Source organism: Bacillus rossius, chromosome 11, assembly GCF_032445375.1.
Source record: "Bacillus rossius redtenbacheri isolate Brsri chromosome 11, Brsri_v3, whole genome shotgun sequence".
Classification (NCBI taxonomy): Eukaryota; Metazoa; Arthropoda; class Insecta; order Phasmatodea; family Bacillidae; genus Bacillus; species Bacillus rossius.
The window spans coordinates 12,893,094-12,918,820 of NC_086338.1; the positions used below are offsets into that span (position 1 = coordinate 12,893,094).

At 38.1% G+C, this 25,727-nt stretch overlaps 1 protein-coding gene and 1 long non-coding RNA gene across 5 annotated transcripts in view; both read left to right on the forward strand.

The window, feature by feature from the left end:
• Positions 1 to 25,257, forward strand: part of LOC134536648 (uncharacterized) — a 166,270-nt gene extending 141,013 nt beyond the window's left edge. The window contains exon 3 of the long non-coding RNA XR_010075831.1: positions 23,483 to 25,257. This is a non-coding gene — a long non-coding RNA (uncharacterized LOC134536648). The remainder of the gene's footprint in view (positions 1 to 23,482) is intronic.
• LOC134536645 (uncharacterized) lies at positions 14,484 to 21,089 on the forward strand. 4 transcript variants are annotated; one of them, XM_063376450.1, is made up of 6 exons: positions 14,484 to 15,322; positions 15,852 to 15,994; positions 17,388 to 17,786; positions 17,862 to 17,992; positions 19,225 to 19,361; positions 20,805 to 21,089. In XM_063376450.1, exons 1-6 carry the CDS (start codon positions 15,099 to 15,101, stop codon positions 21,028 to 21,030), a joined length of 1,260 nt encoding a protein of 419 aa, XP_063232520.1. In that variant the 5' UTR covers positions 14,484 to 15,098; the 3' UTR covers positions 21,031 to 21,089. The 4 variants fall into 4 exon arrangements, with proteins under 4 accessions (XP_063232520.1, XP_063232519.1, XP_063232521.1 ...); XM_063376451.1 differs by having other exon boundaries at positions 14,497 to 15,322; positions 17,388 to 17,597; positions 17,721 to 17,992; XM_063376449.1 differs by having other exon boundaries at positions 14,485 to 15,322; positions 17,388 to 17,992.
• Positions 25,258 to 25,727: the final 470 nt, after the last annotated feature.

Genomic DNA, 25,727 nt, shown 5'->3' on the forward strand with positions numbered 1-25,727 from the left:
CTCGTCGACAGTAAACGAAAACGCTTCAAAAAGGGCAACCTGGCCGAAAACGCAGCAGTGCCAGACCAAGTGGAACTTCCCGGTTAAAAGCGTTAACCGTCCACCACGATGAATTACATTAAACTCGTCACGTTTGCTGTAATCGTAAATGAAGTACAACCAGGCACCAACCCGTTTCATTGCAATAGCTAGCAGCACGAACTCGTCGCAAACACTACTCGTAAACTGTAATGCTTAATATTGCCATAGTATTCTCTGCAATAGCTATTAGCATGCACTCGTCGCAAACACCACCCTGTAAATCGTATTGCTTAATACCGCCGTAGTATACAGTGGCTCAACTCCACTCGTTGAAGTTACATCGTCGACAGAGCGCCCCAAAAACCGCAACATTTTCAATTACAACTCGCCATACCGACACAAACCTCACAAAATATTACTTCCCTAGCCCTACCAACAGCTGGCTACGGCAAACAAAAATTTCTCCATCGTGGCGCTATCAGCACGCCGTATACAGAGACCTCCTACGACAAATCAGAGAACTACGAGGCAAGGCTAGTTCAAAACCACCTCACCAGAATGTGTAAGCATTCACATAACCAGCGCGGTCACAAAGAAAACAAATATGTGACGAGCGAAGCTAACGTCACACCGTGATTCAAAATCCAAAAACATCAATTCACAGAAATTGAACATTTTCAGACGCATACTGAAAGTAGTAAACATAAAGTAGCTGTATGTGAAATATGTATGTAATGTACATGTATGTGTACATGATATGTTTTAGCTGATGGAAATTACATACAGCATGCAATATAAATTAATGTGTGTGGCAGAGCGTTTAACACTAGGCTTACCAAACAGTCATTTTGACCTTATTCCTTTTTTGTTTTGTGTAGTTCCTACATTTCCAACATTCATCTGAGGACGAAATTTCATGACTTTTAAATATTTTTTATGTACTTTTACATGATGTACACATATGTGCTTTTAAGGCTTTAGTTTTATGTTATTTTGTGACATTACACAGTGGGTGGAAACCATAAAAACTCAAGTTAAAGAGAGCTCACAAAATTTCATGTCATGATGTACGTAGAGAAATTGAAAGGTAAAACCAATTCCGAAACAAACTCACCCAAAATGAGTAAGTAATTCATGGACTAATGATTATTTTTGAATGCAGTTACATTAGTTGTTTTACATACCTTTTTTTTGGCAATAAAATATATTTTCACATGGTTAAGTCGTTAAGAATTTGATGTTGAAGTTTTTGTACTTTTCAGAAGCTAAACTAAAAGAAGGCGTCTTTGTCGGACCTGACATTAGAAAAATGATGTTTGACGTTAACTTTGAATCCACAATGACCTTAAATGAGAAAGAAGCATGGTTATCATTCAAGCAAGTTGTTAAAGAGTTCTTGGGAAATGAAAAACACCCAGAATATGTTTCTATTGTAGCTAAGGTGTTAAACAAGTTTAAAAATTTTATAAACAAGTCACCTAGATTACTTCCCGGAGAATTTGGGAGATGTTAGTGAAGAGCAAGGTGAGCGTTTTCACCAGGACATTAAAGTAATGGGAAAACGCTACCAGGGCCGCTGGAACACCAACATGATGGGGGACTACTGCTGGTCACTTCACCGGGAAGTTCAGCAAGCAACTCATCGCAGAAAAAGCTACACAAGAAACTTCAAAGAAAAAAAGTATAAACCGATACCAACTGACAAGTGAAACCTGTATTAGCACATTATATCACTGTTGTAAGTAGCTTACTGTAAATACAAACCATGCTTATGATGAAACATAGTGTTTCATTAATTTTCCCATATAAGGATTTATACTATATAAAATAGCTGATTGCTCGAAAACTATGGGTGATACAAACAAATCAAAGCCAGATTTGGATTCAGCACAAAAAAAATCTATAAAGATCAGCTACGAAAGTCAAAAAAGTTTTCAAAATAAAAATTTTTGTTGGCCTGTGTAATGGATCTAATGATAGTGAAGTTAAGGTTACGCATAGTCTCTTCAGACACATCTTTCAATACAACTTTAATATAAGTTTCAAGACACCCAGAACCAATGCTTGTACCACGTGCCTTCAAATCACAAATCTGTTCAAGGCTGCTAAGACAGGCAATGAGGAGAAGGTTGATTTAATGGTGAAATTAAGGGTTTATAAACTCAAAGCTACTGCATTTTATTCTCAGATTAAAGAAATGCGTACTAAACGTACAGTGGTTTTTACTTATGACTGTCAAAAGAATCTAGTTTTACCTTGTGTTCCTGATCAAGCTGCTTACTACAGTAGACAATTGTTTATGAATAACTTTACTGTGTGCAGAGGACATTCCAAAGCACCTCGAAATGCACTCCGTTAGGATATTGTATAAGCGAAAGTAAAATACATGTTTTCCCGCTATTTGAAGGTCCGGAAATTATACATCTTATGGTATTCGGCAAAAGAGGTCTGTGGCGTTGTTCTCATTTACTTATCAAATCATCATGAATAATTTTGATCGGAAGACTGGCATGTTGAGGGATTACTTCCATCGTTACAACTGTCTTATTTATACCCCCTAAAGTCATTACGCTGATATGTGTCATGCTAGGAGGGTGAAGGGTAAAGGAATTATTAACTCTGCCATAAATAAATTACCTTTTGAGCTACATTTGCCAACTTATCAGTACTGTGGGCCCAGTAAAAAACTTGATAAACGTTTAGCACGTGGAGACCCAGGCAAAAATCAATTAGATAGTGTGTGCGAAGAGCACGATATTTTATACTCAAAGTGAAATGATTTGGAGACTTAAAGCTAAACAAATTGCAAAGAGCCCTCAAATTAAGCTAGATGAAAAGATCGTGGCTTGGAGAGTAAGTAAAATAATGGGTGTTAAGCTTAAACTAGGGGCCGGCATAAGATTCACAAAGAAAAAAATAAGAAAAATAAACGTGATAAAAAGGGCGGTGTACTACCATTTATATTTCCAGCTCTGTAGCACCCGGTTCTCTGATCGGAGGCGCAGCCGGCATCGCAAAGAGCGTGACACAGCTAATAATCAGACAAAGCTTTTGCAACAAAATGCACAGCATCATAAATGTATTCAAGCCTTAGCAAAACGTTCAAAAAACGGGCAGGTACTGTTTTTGAGGCCCTAGAAAGCCGTGGGAGGGGTCTCCTACGACGAAGAAAGGGGGTGAGGAGGAGGGGACACTCTTAACCCTGCCACACAGACTGCTATCGACAACGGATTTATAAAACTCTGCATTCCAGTTGAAAATCAAAAATTTCCGAGGCGTTTTTATGAGAGATAACTTACCTTTAAAACCAAAACCTTACGTGTGATGGATCATCAATCAAGACATATCTACAGGAAAAGGAATGCACTGGGTTGCATATAAAAAGTCTGGCAGCACTGCACTGTATTATGACAGCTATGGCGATCAACAACCGCCTCCTGAAGTAAGAAAATACCTGAAAGGGACAAGTTTAAGTTACAAAACGATAAACAGACATTCAAATCGTGGAATTCCGGTCATCTGTGTATAGATTTCTAGTGTCCGTGTAAAAGAAGCAAAAGAAATAATTTTAAACATCACAGATACACAAGCCATTGACACGTCCAGTCTATACTAGAGTGCAACCTACCCTGGTGGTCCATACTGTAAAGCAAGCTAACCTGAAATGTCAATTTCACTTATATTAACGGGAAAAAATTCTGAATTACGGTCCGTATATTTTCCACCCCTTGACCTTACGAATGGAGAGTGGCAGATTGGGCTAATCGACTTTCAAACATACCATTCCATTCCGAACGTTGACGAAAAAAACAACAAATTCCGTTTTTCGAAAAACAATAGTCCTGTGTCTCAAATTATTCTTCCCGTCGGAAGTTATGAAATTTCAGATTTGGAAAGTTACATCGGAGATCTGTTACCACACGATGCAACCCTTATTTTGAGAGGCAACCCTAATACATTGCAATGGAATATGCATTGTAATTACGATATCAATTTTACAGGAAGCGATACTATCGGAAAAATGCTCGGTTTTGAACCTAAAATTTACGTGGCAGGTCGAATGCATGAGTCAACACAACCGGTCAATATTTTCCCTGTATCGGTCATACGTATAGATACAAATATTGTGGGCTCCAGCTATTTAAACGGACAACCTAGCTTGAGCATACACGAGTTTTACCCCAGCGTCCCGCCTGGTTATAAGGTCATCGAAGTACCTAAATCTGTCACATACGTTCCGGTGATCGTTAAACGAATACACGAGTTGTCTGTGAGGATAGTCGACCAAAACGGGAAGCTCATCGATTTTAGAGGCGAAGAAATAACGTTACGACTGCATTTAAAAAAAATATGGGACTGAATTACTTTGGCATTCATAAAGGCTCCGGCAGTTTCGAAGGCAGACCCAGTAGTCAGCGAGACGCCAAGCGGTTAACACGTAAAAATATACGTTTTCTCAAGAAACTAGGATTCAAAGTATTCCAAAATGGATTCCAACATTCTCCAAGTCGACCAGCCAATTCAATTTGATAATGATATCACGAAAACGGAAATACATAGCTACCGGCCATTCATTTCGGGTCCTTATAATTTAAATTCCGAGATACGTATCGCAATCCAGAATTCTGATATTTATTGTCTGCCTTGCAAAAGCCTGTTAAGAATCCGCGGAAAATTCGTCAAACCGGATGGCCAGGCCGCTACATACGCAAAAATTGTCAGAAATGGAATTTTACACATGTTTAAAAGAATTGCGTACGAGGTAAATAATTTACAGATAGATGAATGTCGCGACGTTGGATTAGTCACTACCATTAAAAACTATCTTTCGCTAACGCCCAGTGAAAAAGCCGTTTCCAAGATGGCAGGCTGGGGCTTGTCTGAAGACTAAAGTGTACCCATTAATGCAAATGGCGATTTTGAAATATGCGTGCCTTTGAGTCATCTCATGGGATTTTTAGAAGATTATAAACACGTTTTAGTTAACGTTCGACAAGAATTAGTGTTACTGGTTTCAAACTCTCAGAACAACGCGGTGTTAGACACGGCAGCGCAACCGTTGCCTGTAAAACTAACACTCACGAGCATCGATTGGCTAATGCCTCATGTAACCGTTTCTACCGCACAGAGGATTCGTTTGCTTAAAATGGTTGAAATAGGAAAAAACATAGACATTGCTTTCCGATCCTGGAGCCTCGAAACATATCCGGCCCTGCCGCAATCTCAATCAGTACATTGGTCCGTGAAAAGATCATTTAATACGGAAAAGCCTAGATATATAATAGTCACATTTCAAACGGGTAGGCAAAACAACGTCGCCGGTGATAAATCAAAGTTTGATCATGTTGACATTAAGAATGTCAAAGTCTTTTTGAATTCGGAATCCCATCCGTACACAAACCTGGATAGTAATTATCCTAATGATAGCTATCTGCTGGTGTATAACATGTACGCGGAATTTCAAGACTCATATTACGGTCGTCAATCATCACCACTTCTCGACCCGGAGAAATTTAAAGATATGCCTCTTTGTGTTTGATGTGTCTAAACAGAACGATAAGATGATTGGAGGAGTCGTGGATTGTAGAATAGAAATTACCACAACGAGAAATATTCTCGTCGGCACTCAAGCATTCGGACTAATTCTGCACGATCGATTGGTTTCGTATAACCCGAGAGACAAATCTATTAAAATTCTAATGTAATGTGATAACACAGTCTTCCCTGGGACGTCATGCTGTATGCCAACCTCCAGGGATGCTACTCTCAGCACGGTTTCGTCTTAAAAGATAAGCCTGGCTAATGACGAAGGGGAGATAATTACGAGAACATTTCAGCCGCCATACTCGTGGAAGTACCTCCACATAAATTACCAGAGAACAAATTCTTGGTTAACTAGACATTTCCACGGCATCCATTGGGATGACGGTCTGTTTCCGTATACTTCGTTGCAAAACGTCCTGTCAGGACACATCAGCGGAACCGTAATGGTGGCAGGCGTAGAGCAAAAAAGGTGGCTTGCAAAGTTGCGTAAAAAACATGTTAATATTCAGGATGCTCAGACCGAGCTCGGATATCCGTCACTGAAAGAACTGAATAAAATGTATACGCAAGATAATAGCCGTGCACGGCCCGTTACGTCATGACATAACGCCGCGCTGCTTAGGGCTTGGGCGATGGAGCATTGCCAAGCGACGCCAGACCCTGCTTGCTTACCCCCCTCACCCCCCGATGCTATAAATTGAAAGCGTCGCTCATAGGGATGGGGAGCCCGGTGGGGTTGCCACCCTCGGTGCTATAAATGGGTCGTTCGTAGGGGAGCCTAGTCACCCTCCAAGCCACTCTTCGTACCAAATGCAGTTTAATCCGGCAACGCTGTATCGGGATGTGTTGCTCGGCTGCGGTCGGGTGAACTTCGAGACGGCGGACGGTCGGCAGTGGTTGCACGTGTGCACAACGTTGGGACACCTGGTTCGCGACTACGCAGACGAGGAAGTGATAGAGGTGCCTTGCACTCAGCAAAACTGCAGCGTAAGACTCCTACGGCCGGACACACACCTCCCATGCTCTCCGGAAGCTCTGCTCGTCGAGGCCGCAGATGAGGTGGTGCAGGTGTGGCCCGGCCAGGAGCAAGGTTTTGTTGAGTTCGAGGTGCATCGTCCCAACGGCACGGTGGTTGCCTGGAGTAAATCGTGTGATTCGTTCACACATGCAACATTCCTCGACGGGGGCAACCACTCATGGAGTGTGCCGTGCAACCCGGAAGTCTGCGACATCCCAACACCGGTCGGCTCCGACGACGAGGAGGAGGACGGCCGCCGTCGCGGCTAGACGCCAGACGCCAGCCGCCGCCCGCCCGCCAGCTGCCAACAGCCCGTCTTCGCCAGTAACAGCTCCGGTGAGTGACGTCCGCCATGTTCCCACCCATCTGGGGCCGAGACCCCATCAAGACCAAGCGGGAAAAGTCTAGACACATCCGCAGGCCGTATCCCGCAGGCTTACGACTAGATTCCGGTGAACATCTGGACGTTACCATGCCGCTGTTCGAGGATGTTCGTTATTTAGATACGAACCCAGAACAATTGTCAGATGATGGTTTTAGTGATAATCAAAGTGACCGAAACTTCTATGACATTCCTATTTCTTTGGCTTCGCGCCGATGGCGAGAAAAAGCGAAGAAACACAGAAAAGCGGATCCTAGGTTAACTGACACTTTACCGCAGATAATGTACGACTGTCAAGAAACTAGATATCTTTACGTGCATTCTAGCCTGCACTGTGTCGAATACCGTGTTAGATATTACGACATTGAGAAGGATTGTGAACGTCTGCCTGTATACTTTGAATCGTGTCGCGATAATATCCATTATCGCATGTGTTGGGATAAATCATTCCCATATACTACCATGAGACTGTTAACATCGTTTCACTGTGAAGATAAGAACTGTTACGTGCACTTATGCCATCCGCTGGCTAAACATCCAACAACCGTTGATGAACTCAGGACCTCTAGAGTTAAAAATGATGAAACTTTCATAGAGCGCTGTCGGAACCGATCATTGTCGGAAGAAAACGTACAATGTTTTGTTGGGAGACGATGACGACCTGAACACACCGTATGTAGGACACCTATGTCCTATTTACCGTGCAAAAGTAATAAAAGAGTCAAACTTTTCAGTGTCTAAATCATTACCTCTTGCGCCATATGTCGGATTCAAGCTATCGACGAAACGTAAACTTTTCTAAAAAATAAAAAAAATAAACCATGAACAGTTGTGAGTCAGCGTGTTGTAACACCCTCTGTGAATACATTGCAAGTTTGTTTATGGAAGCCATACGTATAATTGCTAAAAGACAAACAGAGTCTCAGCTCAGTGTGGAGTGAGCCTCGGTCGAGTAAACATGTCGTTTAATCCGGGTAACCATTATGAAAACCTGTCTCGTGGTTTATCAATGGTGGAGTACTCAATCTGGAATAATGGCATCCTGAAGAACTATGTGGAGAGTTGTGACGGTCACTTTCACACTGTTCAGATTATAAACCCGGACACTAACGATTTACCCCTGGAAGTTAATCAGTGCAATTCGTACGGACGTTGTGCAGTTAATTACATGCGAAAAGACACGCCATTGCCTTGCAGTGTCGACGAAGTCTACAATCACGCCTTGCAAATGCCAGAACTGCATTCACCCAACTGTACATCAGCTATCATCGAGCCTGCGAAACCAGCGCACAAGAAATGTCAGCGGAGAGTGCCCGCAACGTATGCACCGCGCAAAACTCGAACCCGAGACCTCAGCCATCTGGGACCCGTCAGTCAAGATGGTGATCACAACGTTCAGCAGAACCAGCACGAAAGAGACCTAAGCAATGCCAAAATAGCCCTACGTACTGTACTCATAGAAATGTATAACAAACTGTAAGTTTTATGACTTGTGCTTTATTAATTTAATACGTGGTTTTTGTGGAAAAAAACCTCTTCATATCAATTATTTGTTGTAATTTAAAACACACATAAGTGTGGTATAATATGAAAATTTTTATAAGTAAATATGTAATTTTGGACTCTGATTAAAGAGTCATAATATTTTTTTAATTTAATACATCGTTTTGTGAAAAAACGTTTTAATGTAATTTTATTGTTGTAATTTAAAACACACATAAGTGTGGTATAATATGAAAAGTTTTATAAGTAATTTTGGACTCTGATTAAAGAGTCATAATATTTTTTTTTTAATTTAATACGTCATTTTGTGAAAAAAAAACCTCTTCATGTAATTTTTTATGAGTATAATTTTTTTTTTTTGTATGAGGAGTGGTTTGAAGAGTGACTTTTGAATAAAAACTGTAAATGTTATTACTTGTTAGATTATTTGAATACTATCCTGTTCATTGTGTTACTGGGGTGAGATCCGTCTGGAGGGAGGGGTGGTAAGTTGTAAAAAAAAAATAACCAGACGCAACGCGCTGCGGCGTGAGGGGTACCCAGAGTAAAAAAAATACGCTGGCAGCCATTTTGAAAGATTAGTTTCATATATAAATGGCACAGACTGTGAGGGAACACAGTCTCTGATCAGTCGCCGCACTGCTGCTACCTCGACGAGCAGAGCTGCGCCTCCTGTTTTTTCCAGCAAAGGTAAGATAGATAGATACAATTTACTGTAAATGTATTTACTAAGCTGTTTGTAATGTTAGGATGATATTATTATCATTTTGAATGGAAATATTCTTTTCTTTCATTTAACATGAAAATAATATTAAACTTCAACTTTCTTCACCTTTTGCTACCACACAATGTTTTCGCATTTACCATCTATAATTTACTATAGTTTCCTATTTCATTAATACGTAAATGTTTTTTTTTTTTTTTTAGAAAATATTTCCATCTAGAGATATTCTCTAAAAAAATTTTTTTTTCATATCTTGCAAACGGATGGGAGATTTTGTGTACAATCTAACATAGTTTTCTGAAGAAAAAAAATTAATTTAAAAATATTATGTCAAACCCATACTCCATAAATACGTCTACTAAATTTTATTCGTTTCTTTTTGTTTTAGCTTTGTGCTCACTGTTGAACGTAATTTCCCTCTCTCTCTTTATTTATTTTCTATCTCTTTTCTCTTAATATGTCTTCCCTTTCTTCTTCCCCCGAGGCAAAGCGACTCAGTCTTAATGAAGCTGGGCCTTCTATCCGTGACTCTCAGGATGGTGGGCTGGGGTCTGGGGTCAGGGGTGGTGTTGGCGCAGGGGTCCGACGTCTTGCCTTGCCTGGAGGGTGTTACCTTGAACACTGCATTTGCTAACAAGATAGTGGACTTTCGAATTGGAAATGATATTGAAAATGTCGATCCGGACTTGGACCGGTTTCTACAGAGATGTAGGGTTCCCTTTCTGGACTTAACTAACGAATTAATTCGCCCCTTTCAAGTTTACGTTTCACTCTCGGCTTCATTTGTTAAGGAATCTGTGGAGGGAAACGAGAGTGAAACTTTTCATTTCACAACTCACTCAACCGCGATACTGCACTGATGAGGTAGGGGAAATCTACGATTCAACATTCATTCCGGAAATCAATAAACACGTTAGTGATTTCGGTGCGCGTGGCAGTGGCTGGGCTCTAAAAGATTGATTAACATGGATGTACATGTTTCAAGCTATAGAGTTTTCACGGTTGGCGCAGCGCACACGAAATTGCCGGCGTTTTTGTTCAATAGGAAAGCTTGTGTTAACATTGAGTGTCCCGAGCAGCATTGTTTTCTGTATGCCGTCATGGCAGGTGTGTCGACGGTGGAAGGCAATGTTACTCGAGCCACTTCGTATCCAAATCCACTCGTGTATTTTAATACGAATGGCTTGACGTTTCCCTCCACTCTGCATCAGATTAAAACATTTGAGAGGAACAATGATATTTCCATTAATGTTTACGCTTGCGTAGATTCTAAGGGGAATATCGTTGACGAATGTTTTAGTGGCAAATCTGAATCCTCGATCCAGCCTCTTCGCGTATCCTCTGAGCGAAGAGAGAGACATGTAAATATATTGGCGATTCGTTCGAGTGGCGCGACAGAGCACCTACATTTTGTTTACATAAAATCAATGTCCAGATTATTGCATTCACAATTGTCCAAGACGCAACATAAGAAATGGAAATGCGAGCGCTGTCTTCAGTATTTTACAAGCGAAGACAGATTAAATTTACACAATGTTCTCTGCAGCCAGCATCAAGCAGTGTGGACCTGTTTCCCTACAGAAGAGAACAAGTATTTGCAATTTACAAACTTTGCAAAACAGGACCGCCTAGGCTTTTATTGCTGAAATGATCGCAGAATTAGTTTCAATGACACAGTGGGTTTGCGATATTTATTCAAAGATCATTACTATTAAGACACCGACCCCGGCCGTCTCTGCAAGGCTTGCGAGTCAAACACATTGCCATATCTGTCAGAAGGTATTGGCTGGGCAGACGGTGCTCGATCACTGCCATTTGACTGGTGAAATACGTGGTTATGCCCATTCTAAATGCAACCTGGCTTTCAGGTTGCAAAAGAATAAACTCGTCGCGGTTTTTCATAATTTGCAAAATTACGATGCCCACTTTTTAATGCAACATTTAGTTTCGCGGCGGATTGCACAGCCGGACGGTTCCTTCGTTGTGGAGAACCCCGGCAGTGTCAAAGTCCTTGGAGTTACAATGGAGAGCTACAAGTGCATTACAAAATACATACCCATTTCAGATAATGCGCAAGGAGGCATGCGCACTGTGCGTCTTAGATTCATAGATTCACTTAACTTTTTAAATTCATCTATGGAAACTCTCGCTGGCAATCTCACGCCAGATAAATTAAAGTCACCCGTTCAATGTTTCCAGATGACGCACAGTTTCAGTTAGCTACTCGTAAAGGTGTGTTTCCCTATGATTTTGTTAAATCTAGTGAACAATTGCAGACTGCCTCGCTACCCCCTAAGGAAGCGTTCCATAACGTAATGAGTGGCACGGACGTGAGTGGTCTGGACTATACTCACGCTCAAAAGGCTTGGGACGTCTTCCATTGTGCCACATTGAAAGAGTACGCACTTAGCTACCTTAAGGTGGATACTTGTTTGCTGGCCGATATATTCGAGTCTTTCCGTTTCGTTTGCTTACAATATTATTCATTAGATCCTGCCCATTACATTACCGCTCCCTCGCTCGCATGGGATGCACTTTTATTTAAAACCGGTGCGCGTCTTGAGCTGATAACCGACCCGGATATATACCTCTTCCTAGAGTCAGCCGTTCGTGGAGGTATAACAAACGTTAGTCGACGTCACGCGAAAGCCAATAATGTTCACATGTCCACTCACGACCCGAGCCTTCCGTCTTCGTACATCTGCTATTTCGATGTAAACGCTTTGTATGCTCACACAATGTTAGATAAACTTCCCGTGGGCAAATTTGAGTGGGTTCCCAGGGATGAGTATGCGAGTTGGGATTTCAACGCCATTGACATAGATGGCGATACGTCATATTTCGCGGAAGTGGATTTGACCTTTCCCGATGATTGTCACGACCGCCTATCAGATCTGCCTCTGGCCCCTGTGAATGGCGTACCGCCAAACGGGCGAATGAGTAAATTTCTGTTAACTCTCGCGCCGCGTAATAATTATGTTGTCCATGCTATAACACTGCGGCACTACGTTCGGTATGGGGCGGTCATCGGCCAGTATGGGGCGGTCATCGGCCAGGTTCACCGCGTGCTGCGGTTTGAACAGGCGGCCTGGATGAAAGATTACATAACCTTTCATGCTGAGCATCGTGCCCAGGCTGCGAATCCCTTCGAAAAATCGTTTTTTAAGTTACTATCGAATGCTGTGTACGGTAAAAGTTTAGAGGATTCTAGAAAACACAGAGACATTCGCATCGCTCATTCGCATCGCTTCGTGTTACGAAAGTATTTATGGGGCAGCCGAGCTGATTGGTCGTCCGACATTCAAGGGTCGGCAAATCGTCGATGAAAATCTAGTTCTCATAGAGTTGCAGAAAGGTTCGATAACCTTCGATAAACCTTTGTACACGGGTGTCGCCATTTTAGATTTGTCAAAATTGATTTTATACGACTTTCATTATAACTACATGCAAAAAAAATTCCCTCCACAGTCTCTGCATCTCTTGTACTCGGACACTGATTCGTTAATTTACCACGTTCAGTGTGATAACGTTTATGATTCCATTCGACCCGACTTAGCTTCACGTTTCGACACGTCAAATTATGCGCCAGGTAATGATCAACGCTTCCCCTTAGTCAACAAGGGTGTAACAGGGGTGATGAAAGATGACGCCGCTGGCAAGATCATTACGGAATACGTGGGTCTTCGCCTGAAACTCTACGCATACAAGATGGAGGATGGTTCTTGTATGCGTAAAGCGAAAGGAGTTAAGGCCAACGTAATCCGATCACTTCTGTTCCCTCATTACCTGGATTGCTTGCTTAAAAATTCACGGATTCTAGGCAGTCAATACCATTTCCGTTCGCGAGGCCACGCCGTGTTTACGGAGCGAGTGAACAAGGTAGCACTGTCTTCAGGAGACGATAAGCGTTGGCTTTCTGAAGACGGTGTCAGCACATTACCTTGGGGACATAAAGATCTGTGTCCTTTTAAAACTCGTGCCTCGCCCGATCCTTCCTAATCATTGTACTTATTTCCATTTTTTTTTTCCTCTGATTACGTTCACCAGTGAGACGAACACTGCTGACGTAACCTCCGAGCAGTGGTTGCAGGAACACAACAGCGCTCACCACTCCTCCCCTGCTTGGAGGGGTTTCAAGCGTGTATATGTGTGTGTGTGTGGGGGTTGAAGGCAAACAACAGCGCTTCTTCCGCCTCCCCCCCACACACAAAAGAAAAAAACTTATCCCGAGAGGGGTGTGTTCACCTCCCCCCACCGCGCTGCGCCATGATCCTTTCCATTATGCGTGTGGAGAGAAAAACCGTCGGTATGTTAAAGAAAATGTGTAGAGATGTTTTTGAAAAAAAATATATTCCCTGTTACCATGTTAGCTTGCATATTATTCAATCTATCATGATTTAACGTAAAAATAAAAGATTGTTTCAAGTTGCCTCTCAAAGTATATGCAATCTATCATGATTTAACGTAAAATAAAAGTTTGTTTCAAGTTGCTTCTCAAAGTATATGCAATCTATCCTGATTTAACGTAAAAATAAAAGTTTGTTTCAAGTTGCCTCTCAAAGTATATTCAATCTATCCTGATTTAACGTAAAAATAAAAGTTTGTTTCAAGTTGCCTCTCAAAGTATATGCAATCTATCCTGATTTAACGTAAAAATAAAAGTTTGTTTCAAGTTGCCTCTCAAAGTATATGCAATCTATCCTGATGTAACGTAAAAATAAAAGTTTGTTTCATGTTGCCTCTCAAAGTATATTCAATCTATCCTGATTGAATGTAAAAATAAAATATTCCCCTGTTTTTTTTTTTAAATTTATATAAATCGTCCTCTTGATAGGATGCCTGAAATTTGTGTGACGTTCTACAGATCTCCCCAACCCCAAGACAAATGGAAAGGATACCATCAGCGTTGGCGGCCTCTTTCTTCGAGGAAGAGGTGGAGGAGGGTGTGGGGACCAGTATACCAGCCGACATTGCGGCGGCCTTCTTCGCAGAAGACCTGCTGGAAGGCCGTCGTCTCCCCCTCCTCCTCCAACACCGCCGGCCAAGACTTCGCCGCTGCTGTTGGTGGCGGGCCCCTCTCGGACATGTCCCTGGGGTCGGCCGCTAACAGCCGACGAACAAAGAGGGGTCCGGCTACCTGCTACGAAGCAGCAGGTGCCAGCTCTGCCTAGCGGCAAAGTCGTGGCCAAACTGATGGCTATGGACGCCCAGCGGGGTAGGGGAGGGGGTAAAAAATAATTTTTTTTTTTAACTAAGTAATATAGTTGTGTTGACTACATTTTTTCAATATAGTCCATCCACGGTAACCTCCTACTTTTTTAAACGAACCTTTGAAAAAACACACCAGGATGCAGCATGTTTGGTTCGTTTGCAAAAATACTTTCCATCATATGCATATTAAACATGCATTAACACTAAATTACCGTATAATGATGTTAAATAAAATTTTACAAAAAAAGTAACTATCTATGTACAATATTATTAATATTAATGATCTCGCATGTGTGTAAATGAAACAGTGAGAGAAGTGGTGTGTTGGCAATGATTAGAACGATATAGTTCCATAGCCAAAATATATATTTTTTGACTTTCCGCGTGTATTTAAGAATTTGTTTGGGTATTTGTTAAGTTTGAACATTTTTTTAAATCTCTGGTGAAATAAAAACGTTATGTTAACGGTAAAAAAATATTACGTGCCGAAACCGTGGTCGCGCATTAATAATGTTAATAGTCACTTGTTTGTTTTCTCTTTCAGCCGTTTGTCTGCAGTCTGCACTCTTTACGCCATATTGCAGTGTGTTTTAATATATTACTGACCGTGAAATAACGTACAGTTTGTGTTTCAGGATTTTGTGTTAATATTGTGTATTTTAACTTTGTTATATTATTTATTATCTACTATTGTAATGATGGAATTTGTTATCGTTTTGATATTTTGTGTGGTTCTTGTGATTGCTGTAATGGTAATTGGTTCCGGGATGGGGAAAGCTACTTCTTCGCAGCGTCAGATGGACATCATTAACGTCGCTCAGAACTTATATGTTTTAATTAGGAAAGGCGACTTGAAGAAATGTGACGTTACGCAGACGACCGCGTTTCTTCTCAACATCGCAAAGTCAACTGTTCTCAAGTAAGTAGGCTTTTTTCGTTTTCATGCACGTAAAAAAAATATCGACTGTGTCCTAAGTATTGTCGGCCTGTGTTTTAACTCACAAGGTTTTTTGTGTTTTATTTCCAATTTATATTTTTTGGTGTGAGACAACACCGCCATGTGGCGTCTCTGTTGAAAAGTTAACCTAAAATCATATTAGGCCTACTCAGGTCCTAACAATAACAATATAGGCACTTTCAAGTATTTTTATGGGTGTGATACACGTTTGTTTATAACGATGTTTATAAACTTTATGATAGGTTTAACTATAACATAAGGGAGTGATTTTATAATTTGCATTTAATTAGTTTTTCATCTGTTTGGGAGATCACAAAATAAATAAAAAAACACTTCATTAATTTCGTGGACAAAGTCTGTCATGTTTCCATTTAGTGACCACAAAGCAAATATTTGTGACAAAATGCCATATTTGGAACACTGCCTAACTGCGTATTGTGAACGGGTCCCCGGAAAAGTGTTATGACAAATTTTTTTTTTTTTTGGTTAGGTACTACAAGAAAGACATTGAAGAAGTTTCAACACCAGGAAAAAAGAGGAAAAAAAGGCCACAGGAAGGAAAGTCACTTGACACAGTCGACGATTTCACAGTAAATGCAATCAGGAATGCAATTTACAGGATGTACGCTGAAGGTAAAAATTTGATACTGAAGAGTAGTTTCAATATCACTGGGGTAGGCCCTACTTAATTGTATTCATTTCATATATCCATATGCAGATTGACCGGTTCAGTTTTTTTCCAAGATATCATCTGTCCTTTAAAAATACCTAACATTTTTGGGTGGTTTGTTAGGTTTCTTTATTGATATGGTATTGATATATAGAATATTGTGCAACATATGAAATTGGTACACGTCCTTTTAAGGTTAGGTTAAAGATAGAAAGAAAATTGTTACATTCTAAAACTACAAGTAATGTTTATATCGTTATACACAGTATACATATTTAATAACCTCAACTTTTATGATGTATCAGAAGGTTAAATAATGACTATTTCCAGTATCAATAATATCCAGTTGTGCGCTTTAGCAGTAATTGGTTACAAATTAGTGAGTTGTGGTCTAAGCAAGCATGGTTATTAAAAAAAAATTGGGATATTTAATTGGCTAAATTGTACTGTGTGGCAGGGTCCAGTATAATATATATTCTATTGCAAAATAGTGTCATGCCCCGCCTAACCCTTTAGAAAATATAGGGGTATTGTTATTTTATAAACAATAGGCCTACTTCATTGTAATGAAGTATCATATGAAAACACAACTTAGCCAGACAAACTGTGTGTTAGTGTATGAAGTAACAGAAGGTTATAAAACAGTAAAAGTTTAGTATCGCGTATCCGATTCGATACATTGATCCTGATCGCATGATCCTGCAAATATTGATCCTGTGATTGATGATGCTTGCTTTTCTAATTTATTACGTTTAATAATTCTGTACAAAACCAAAACTAAAAACCTGTGATGTAGTAATGAGTTATGATTTAAAGTTGAATAATAATGAAAATATATATGTTTTATTAAACTTATGATAATTATTCTTGCTATACCACAATATTTGATTATGTTCAGGATCTTTGATCTGAATAAATGAAAAAAAAGCATGCACCACACGATTAATAGGATGTACAGGTTCATGCATAAAGATCTAGGGATCACATGGGATACACGATACAAAACATTTACCTATAACACAGTGTAGAGCTTGTAACTTATTGATTGCTAAATTGAATGCTGAAATACTAATGTTTTACACAACTTCAATACAAACGCGCAATATAATCGTCATATCATTGCAGACAAAAATACTGCAATGTAGAATTCCTCTAAGCAAACTACAAAATTTAAATTAATTTAAAAGTATTTTTGAAATGTAGGTTATAAAAACTATTTAATAAATGTAGGTTATAAAAACTATTTAATAAATGTAAATTGTGAACTTAAATTATCTTCTACGGGGTTGTGGTTTCGCTTAGTTTTGTGTACCTCTGTTATTTCATGTATTGTTAATGTATGCAATAAATTTACAGGTTTGAATGTTACAGTCGACACCATTTTGAAAGAAATCAGGGAAAGACAAATAGATTATTATGGTGGAAGATCAAGTCTTCATAAATTGTTAAAGAAGATGGGATTTTCATGGACAACTGTTGATGGACGAAAAGCTTTGATAGAGAATGAAAACATAGTATTGCAGCGAATAGATTTCTTGAGAAAGTATAAAGAAGAAAAAGAAAGAGGTGCCAATTTCATATTTGTTGATGAAACATGGATTTTCCAGAGAGGCAAGGCATTAATTTATTTGAAAATTTGTTCTGTGGTCCAATACAAAGTATTTCATTTCCATTTCATATATTTTTCAGGAACTGTATCAAAGTCATGGCAGGACAAGAGTCTACAATCTGCGAAGAGACGTACTGTTGGAGATGGTAAAAGGTTTATTGTTGTTAATGCTGGAGGGCGCACTGGCTTTGTGCCAGGAGCAGGATTACTTTTTGTTTCAGGTCAGAAGACTGCAGACTACCATGGCGAGATGAATGGGGAAACTTTCTTGATGTGGTTTGAAGACATGTTGGTGCATCTTGAGGAACCCAGTGTCATCATAATGGACAATGCTTCATATCACAGCACCCAGGTATGTGCAATGGTAAAGCAGTGTCTTTTTATTGCTCAAATTGTAATGTGAAAAATTTACATGTGTTTATTATTGTGTATAAGTACGAATATTCGAGACTAATACATTTTGCCAGCAATAATTGTTATCTTAATAGTATGCCTACACTACATTTTTATAAACTATAATGTTTGAGCTGAAATTGAATACACACACACACAGATATATATATATGTGTGTATATATATATATATATATATATATATATATATATATATATATATATAATGTAATTGAATTACATTGTAGTGCAAACTAATTTAGTAGAGGGTTTGAAATACCAAATAAAATTTTTTTATTGCAAACAGCATTTGAAAATGACATAATTACTTGTTTGGTAAAAGGACCCACTTTATGAATGCTCTGTTGCCCTACTTAATAAATTAAAATAATATTTTCAAAAAAATTTCTAGTCACTAAACTAACATGCTTTGTTAAATTTAGAAATTCATTACGACAATATGCCAAAACACATGTTTGCTTTGCATAACTACAGTAGAACCCTGTTATAATTTGTTTTTAAGGGGCTACAAGAAAAAAAAACATAAGCAGGAAATTCAATTTAGTACTTTTTAGTGTGGATTTATTGCCAATGGACTCAACAAGCTGCATAAAGATATATTTGATGCTCCAATTTGCTTGTAGCAAGCCAAAAACAATTTTTCATTAACTATCATGGTGCTTCCAGCTTCTATCTGTTTTGTCTTTACTTACACATTGTCTCATTGCTGTAAAATTGTCTCATTTCTGTATAATTGTCATAATTCACGACAGTGTTTACAGTGGAAATGCTTAAGTCCAGTTCTTTTGCCACTTGAACATGTGATTCAAGTGAATACATTTGAAAACACACAGAATGGCTAAAAATTTATGAATTTATTTGTTTTCCAAGGGTTTCAACAGGCAGTTAACTGCTAACATTCACATATACATAGACAGTATAGACAAAGGCTTTTAATTTTTTTCGTCTTCTAAAATTTTATGAAGTGAACATTACAAGCACGAAACGCATAATTTGTGAAACATTATATCCAGGAATTAAATACATTGTCCTTATAGGGAAAATATTGGACTTGAAAAATAATACATTATAGACAGGAAAACTTTATAAGCAGTAAAATTGTAACAGGGTTCTACTGTCATGAATTCTTATCAGCTACTTGAGTATTTAGTTAAATGTTGGCATAACGTAGGTTGAGAAAACACCTACAACGAACTGGACCAAGGATGCACTGATCGCGTGGCTGGAGAAGAATGAGATAAAACATGAAAATAATTTGTTGAAAGTGGAGCTGCTGAGAATAGCTAAACAAAACAAGCCCCGAATACGGTATATTATTTCGTTTTTTTTTTACAGCATTTCTTTAAAAGTGAGATAGTTGCAAAAAATTACGTATACGCCTTGTTCTAACACACTTTTCAGATATGAGGTAGACGAGTTGGCTCGTAACTATGGCCACGAAATTCTACGACTCCCACCCTATCACTGCCACTATAATGCAATCGAACTAGTTTGGGCTCAATGTACACACCATTACAATAGTAACGTGGGGCGGGCCAAGAGATTTGACAATGATGCAGTTGCAGCCATCTGGAAAGAGGCTCTTGATGCTTCCACACCAGAGAGGTATTTTCATGTTGCATGACCAATGGGGTATTCCTTTTGAAGTAGAAATTGTTTTATTTTCCTGTAGAACATTCCTCAAGCTTCAGCAAAACCCTTACCATACATTTTTACATAATACGTAAGTATTGTTGCCTAGCAGCCTGGTCCTACCATTCCTTTTGATAACTTTGTGTGCTAGTGTGTGTATAGTGTGATTATCATTTTGTGTATATTCATATACCAGTAATACAGTTTTAAAACAATTGGTAAAAATAAGTGGTTTAATTTGTGTAGTTGTCGTTTTGAAAATGTGTTGCATGTATGTGTTTGTGTTCGTGTTTGTGTTTGTAATTTTATTCCCATGTGATTCATACATATCTGTGTAGTTTCTAGATCTAACAGTGGTGACTTATTTGCAAGGTTTTTTTTTTTTGTAATTGCAGTCCATTTGCAATTGTTTCATTTCCATAAATAGTTTTGTATTTATTAGTAATTGTGATATTACTTTCTGTTATGCTTAATCTTGTGTCAATGACTTTAAAGTTATGGTGGGTTCAGTGCTGTAGGCAGATTTCAATATTCAGATAAAATTTCAACGTAGAGAATTTTGAATATTTTCATCTAGCGAACTTGAATAGGTATTTACACATGTAGTTCTTGCACATTAGTATTTTCAAAAGTTATGTTATTATAGTGAAATACATATATAGTAAATCATCAAAACTATTCAAAAAATTAAATTTTCGCACTATCTCACTGTTTTTGTCTGGGACAAATTTTAACCAAAAACAAACACAAAACTTATGAAATAAATATTTTATCATATGCATTCTAAGCCTTTATTGATAACATAGAAAATATTTACAGCTTTATTATATCTTGAATAACCACTATAAATTTTTTTTTTCAGATAACATAAAACAAAACATGTTACTTCAAGTATTAAATAATAGCTTTGATAGTTGAGGAAAACACATTAAATGAGTTTTGTTGTGTTTAAAAATAGTTTCTTGTGGAGTGAGTTCAAAATTGTATGTAATAAAGAGCATGCCATGCATTGTTTACTATGCCGTTTTGACAGAAACAAACATATTTTGTTAGAGAGTGGTTTTTGCTATAAACAGGTCATTTATATAGAGGTTTTACTGTATACATTAATTTTTTTAGATGGGCGAGGTGTGTGGATCACGTGGAGAAGCTAATTCAAGCAGACTGGGAGAGAGAAGTCCACATAGACAGCGGCACCATTCCTCCACTCATCATCCACCTCGGCAAGGATAGTTCAAGTGAAGACAGTGACAGCGAAGAATTTGAGGTTACGACACAGCAAGTAGATGGAGACAGTAAAGTACTGGCAGTTCCTCTTGATGATTTACCCGGGTGTTCTTATTGAGGTCTGTATGTAATAAACACCTGGGCAACTGTAAGTATTGGGGTTTGAAACTTTTTTTTTCTTTTATGCATTCCCATTAAGTATGTTGATTACTGGAACTTTATGTATTAACTTTATATTACACATATTATGAAATTAATAATAAATTTCATTTCTGGATTCGTATAGGTGTATGTGAAACATTTTATTTTGTTGTGTGTCTTCATTTTTCAGTGAACTTACTTGGAAAACAAAAAGCCAGTCCCCATCCAGGGCCACAAATAAATAATGTGGTATAGAAATTACTGTCAATTCTTTACCACAATTTTACTGTTCATAAAATTATGATTTTGTCTAATAAGTATACTCAGGAAAATGTATATAACCATATTTTTATTTGTGGCCTTAGCCGGCAAAATGGTAGGGGTTTATTAAATAAAAGAAGAAAATTCATTTTTAAATGTTTTCATCTGAATTTGTTAATTTTATTAAACCTTCAATCCTTAGTCTTTTCCAGATTGCTTAGATGGACAGCCATATGTATAATTTACAATACTTTTTTTTTCAGATGCAGAAAACTGTGTTGAACTGTACTAAAGGATGATATTTATTGCTTACATAAATGTTGTAAATTTATATGTTCTCCTAAAAATTTACTTTAAATTATATGTTATTTCTTTAGCTAACAAACTTATTTTTTAATATTTTTACCATTGGGTATCATAAATGTTATGAACATATACATGTATACTTAGATCATAGTCAAATTACTTATATATATATATATATATATATACATACATACATACACACACACACACACACACACTTTGTTTTGACAGCTGGTGATTGTAAACAAACCATTTGACATTCATGGCAATGTTTTTGTTTACATACGGCGGAAGGATACATAGTGACATTAAAGTAGATCCGGTGAAAAGCAGGGCTTCAGAAAAGTAGGAGGTTACCGTGGATGGACTATACCCATTATGTGTTACTTGTGGCTGGTAACTTAGTATGAAGAAAATTGGTAATACGTGTAAAGAACTATGCGGTCATGGTAGACTGCTGTTAATGTTTAAAACTTGTTTTTGTTTGGAAAAATAAACGTACTATTTAATATAATTTTGTAGCAATGCGCTACTCGTAAAAAAAAAAAACTGCTGTGTGAAAAAATAATATATACATACATACATACATACATACATACATTATAGTTGAACAGAAACATTTACGTAAACGAGACTATGGCAAAATATTATTATTACAAGTTACTTTTACCTGGTATTAATCAAATGGCAGGTACAGGTAACTAACACACCAGGTAGACGTAATATTTTTTTTTAAGTGTTGGGGAAAAAAATATATATTTTAACTTTGGAAGAAATTACATTTGTATACAGTTCTCTTCGGCTGCGGCGGCCGCCAGCCCTCTGCGAGCGGACAGCTGCCAGTGTATGAGTCATTATTTAAATAAAAAAATTGACAATGGGGGACGAAGGGTTCCAAGCCGTCTTCGGTTGCAGCCGCCACCCCTCTGCGAGCGGTGTCCCCTATGCGGACACCTGGCTGTCTGAGTCATTATTTAAATAAAAAAAATTACACAGGGGGGGACGAACGAAAGGGCCGTTGGGAGTACGCACCATCGTCGTCTGCGCGGCTCTAACACCCCTTGGGAAAACATATATTTTAATTTTTTTTTTTTTAAATATATAATGCCTATAAATGCACAATACCTTTTCTTTTAAATGACAAGTGACGTAATAAGCATACCTTTTTTTATCGATCCTATCGAAGTTGGCTCACAATCGATTAGTCAATCCCAATCTTGAGCCGGCAACCGGTGGCACCATACATACTATAATATTTTTCACCTACTACACACCACACCCCCCATCCTAGTTTTAATTCGCTGAAATACGTAAATTATAATTTTTTTTTTATCATCATGCTATAAGCATAAGTAATGCCTATAGCTTTTTTATTTATTATTATTATAGACAGACATGCTACACACCAAATTAAGCATACTATAACTATACTGGTCTAGTACTATAAGAAAACATGGCTACACTTCAGTGTGTGTTTTTTTTTTTTTTCAAAATTTGGCATCTACTACTACTACTACTACTACTATAGTCATAGAGTAGTGGCTGACGAAATAATACTTTCTTTTATATTCAAACTTGAGAGAAATGCAAAAAACAAAAACAATGACTATATATAGGGAAGAAAAAAAAGATGGCGGCCTGGTATGCTGTGCTACAGATGGCGGCCTGGTGTGCTACGCTACAAGACGGCGACTTTCAGCAATCGATTGTCATACATATATATATATAATATTATTTAATTTTTTTTTTCCAAAGTTGGCTGTTCTGGTTACTTCCTAGCAGTCAAAATTATTATTATTTTTTTTTTCCAATGTTGAAATAAACATGGCGGCCGACCCGTTTTTTTTAAATTTCCCGCTTAGCACCGCCTTATGCAATGAACTGTTCACAGTGCTGTGATTGCATAATACATTTAATTATTCATCTGGTAAATATTGTTTTAAATAGACACGCAGGTCCGTGCGTGAACAGTCGTGCGGAAACAGTGACGGTGTAAAAATGGCTAGCTTTAATCCCCGGAACACGTATCCAGATGTAACTCCAGGCGTAGGCAGCGTTGAGTTAAGCGAGTGGAGTCAGGGCGCGTTGAGACATGTTACGGAAGAATGTGACACTACCGTCCACTCGAAACATATGAGTCGTATAGTTCCAAAACCTGCCTTCTCCCCAAAAATCACAAAATGAGTTGGTGGTACTGGCACCTTCTGTTTTTGAATTCGCATCCTTTGATGTTGTCAGATTATACCAAAAAAAATCTATTCCTATTTTAAACACCATAGCAAATCTAAGTTTTTTTCCAAAAACTGCCTTCTCCTTTCTAAATTAGTTCCAATACATGCCTACTTCAATTTATTCCAAATGCTGCTTTATCCTCATTTTTAGAAGTCTGCCATATCCATTTCTGTTCCAAAACATGCCTATTTAAAGATTATTATTATGAAACTACCAATGGTTCAGAACAATTGTATTTTTAATAATTTTTCTTTTCTAGGCTGTACATTCTGGCTGTATTCGAATTTATCACATTCATTTGTTGCAGAAAAGAAATCATGTGTTCCTGTGCTCCTGAGTTATATCTGAAAGAAGTTTGTGCTGTGATGTAGATTAAATAGTGTTTTTCTTCATAAATCTCACATAATGGACACATATTCTGAACTAGATGTTTCTGTCATCAAAACTACAGAACGGGGGAGGAAGAGAACAAGAGATCCTGCAAAGTGGATAAAAAACATAAAGAAAGTAGAACTAAGTATTGTCGCCACCAATGGGTGAAATATTGTTTGCAAGCTTTTGTTTTGAAAAATCACATTATAAAACATTAATATAAATATAACTATAAAGAATATAAATACTTATTACATTTGCAATTGTACAACTCTAAAAATGTCATTTATTTTCAGATACACGTCCAAGTGTCCACCAAAGCAGCCCGAATGTGATCACAAATCAAATGCATACAAGTGCTGCACATTGACAAAAAGGGATGTAAATCAATTCAATGCTCTTTTCTACAAGACACCAAATAAACTTGTACAGGATTATATTATTATTAAGTACTGCAGTGCATCGTTGCCGAAAAGAAAAAGGGCAGTAAAAGAAGGAAGTTCACGTAAAGGTATATCAATAACGTATTACGTTAAGAAGGCAACATTGAGACCAGGAGAACCTGGTAAGATTCCTGTCTGCCAAAAGACATTTTTAGGCATTTTAGGAGTTAAAAAGACAAGAGTACAAAACATTTGTAAGAAGCATTTCATGAAATGTGAGGTGTTGAATGAACGCCGAGGTGGGGACACCAGGTCGAAAGCTTATGAACCAAAGCGCAAATCTATTGCACAATTTATTGAGCAATTAAAACCACTTGAATCCCACTACTGCAGAGGTAAAAGCAATAGGCATTATTTACCAAGCGATTTGTCGATCAATAAACTGTGGAGAATGTATAATACCCAGTGCACTGAAGTAAGTTCTGAAGTAAGTTTGAAAGTAACAAAATCTTTTTTCAGGAATTATGTTAATAGAAACTTCAATATGGGTTTTGGCCAGCCGGCAATGGACGTTTGCTCTCAGTGTCTTCAGTTAACAGAACAAATTAAACGTTGCCACGACAGTGAAAAGAAATCTGAGCTGATAATTAAGAAGCGAGTATATTCAATGCGAGCTAAAGCATTTTTTCAGCTTTTGAAAGAGAAAAATGAGGAAACGCTCTTTCTGTCATATGACTGCCAGAAAAATCATGTTTTGCCTAAAGTACCAGACCAGTCAGCGTACTATAGTCGACAAATATTTATATTTAATTTTACTGTTTGCAGAGGATCATCTCGAGACACACTGGATAAAGGGAATGTATTTGTTTATTGTTGGACTGAAAAGGATCATCCTAAAGGTGCGAATGAAATAGCAAGTGCTGTATATCATAATTTATGTTCATATCCTGTGGATCCTTCTGTAAATAAGGTTAGGTTATTTGCAGATGGGTGCGGAGGACAAAACAAGAATGGTATTATCGTCGCAATGCTTTCAAAGTGGCTTCTTTCTAAGGCACCAAAAAATGTGAATACCATTGAACTTATATTTCCCGTGACAGGTCATTCTTTCATGCCTGCA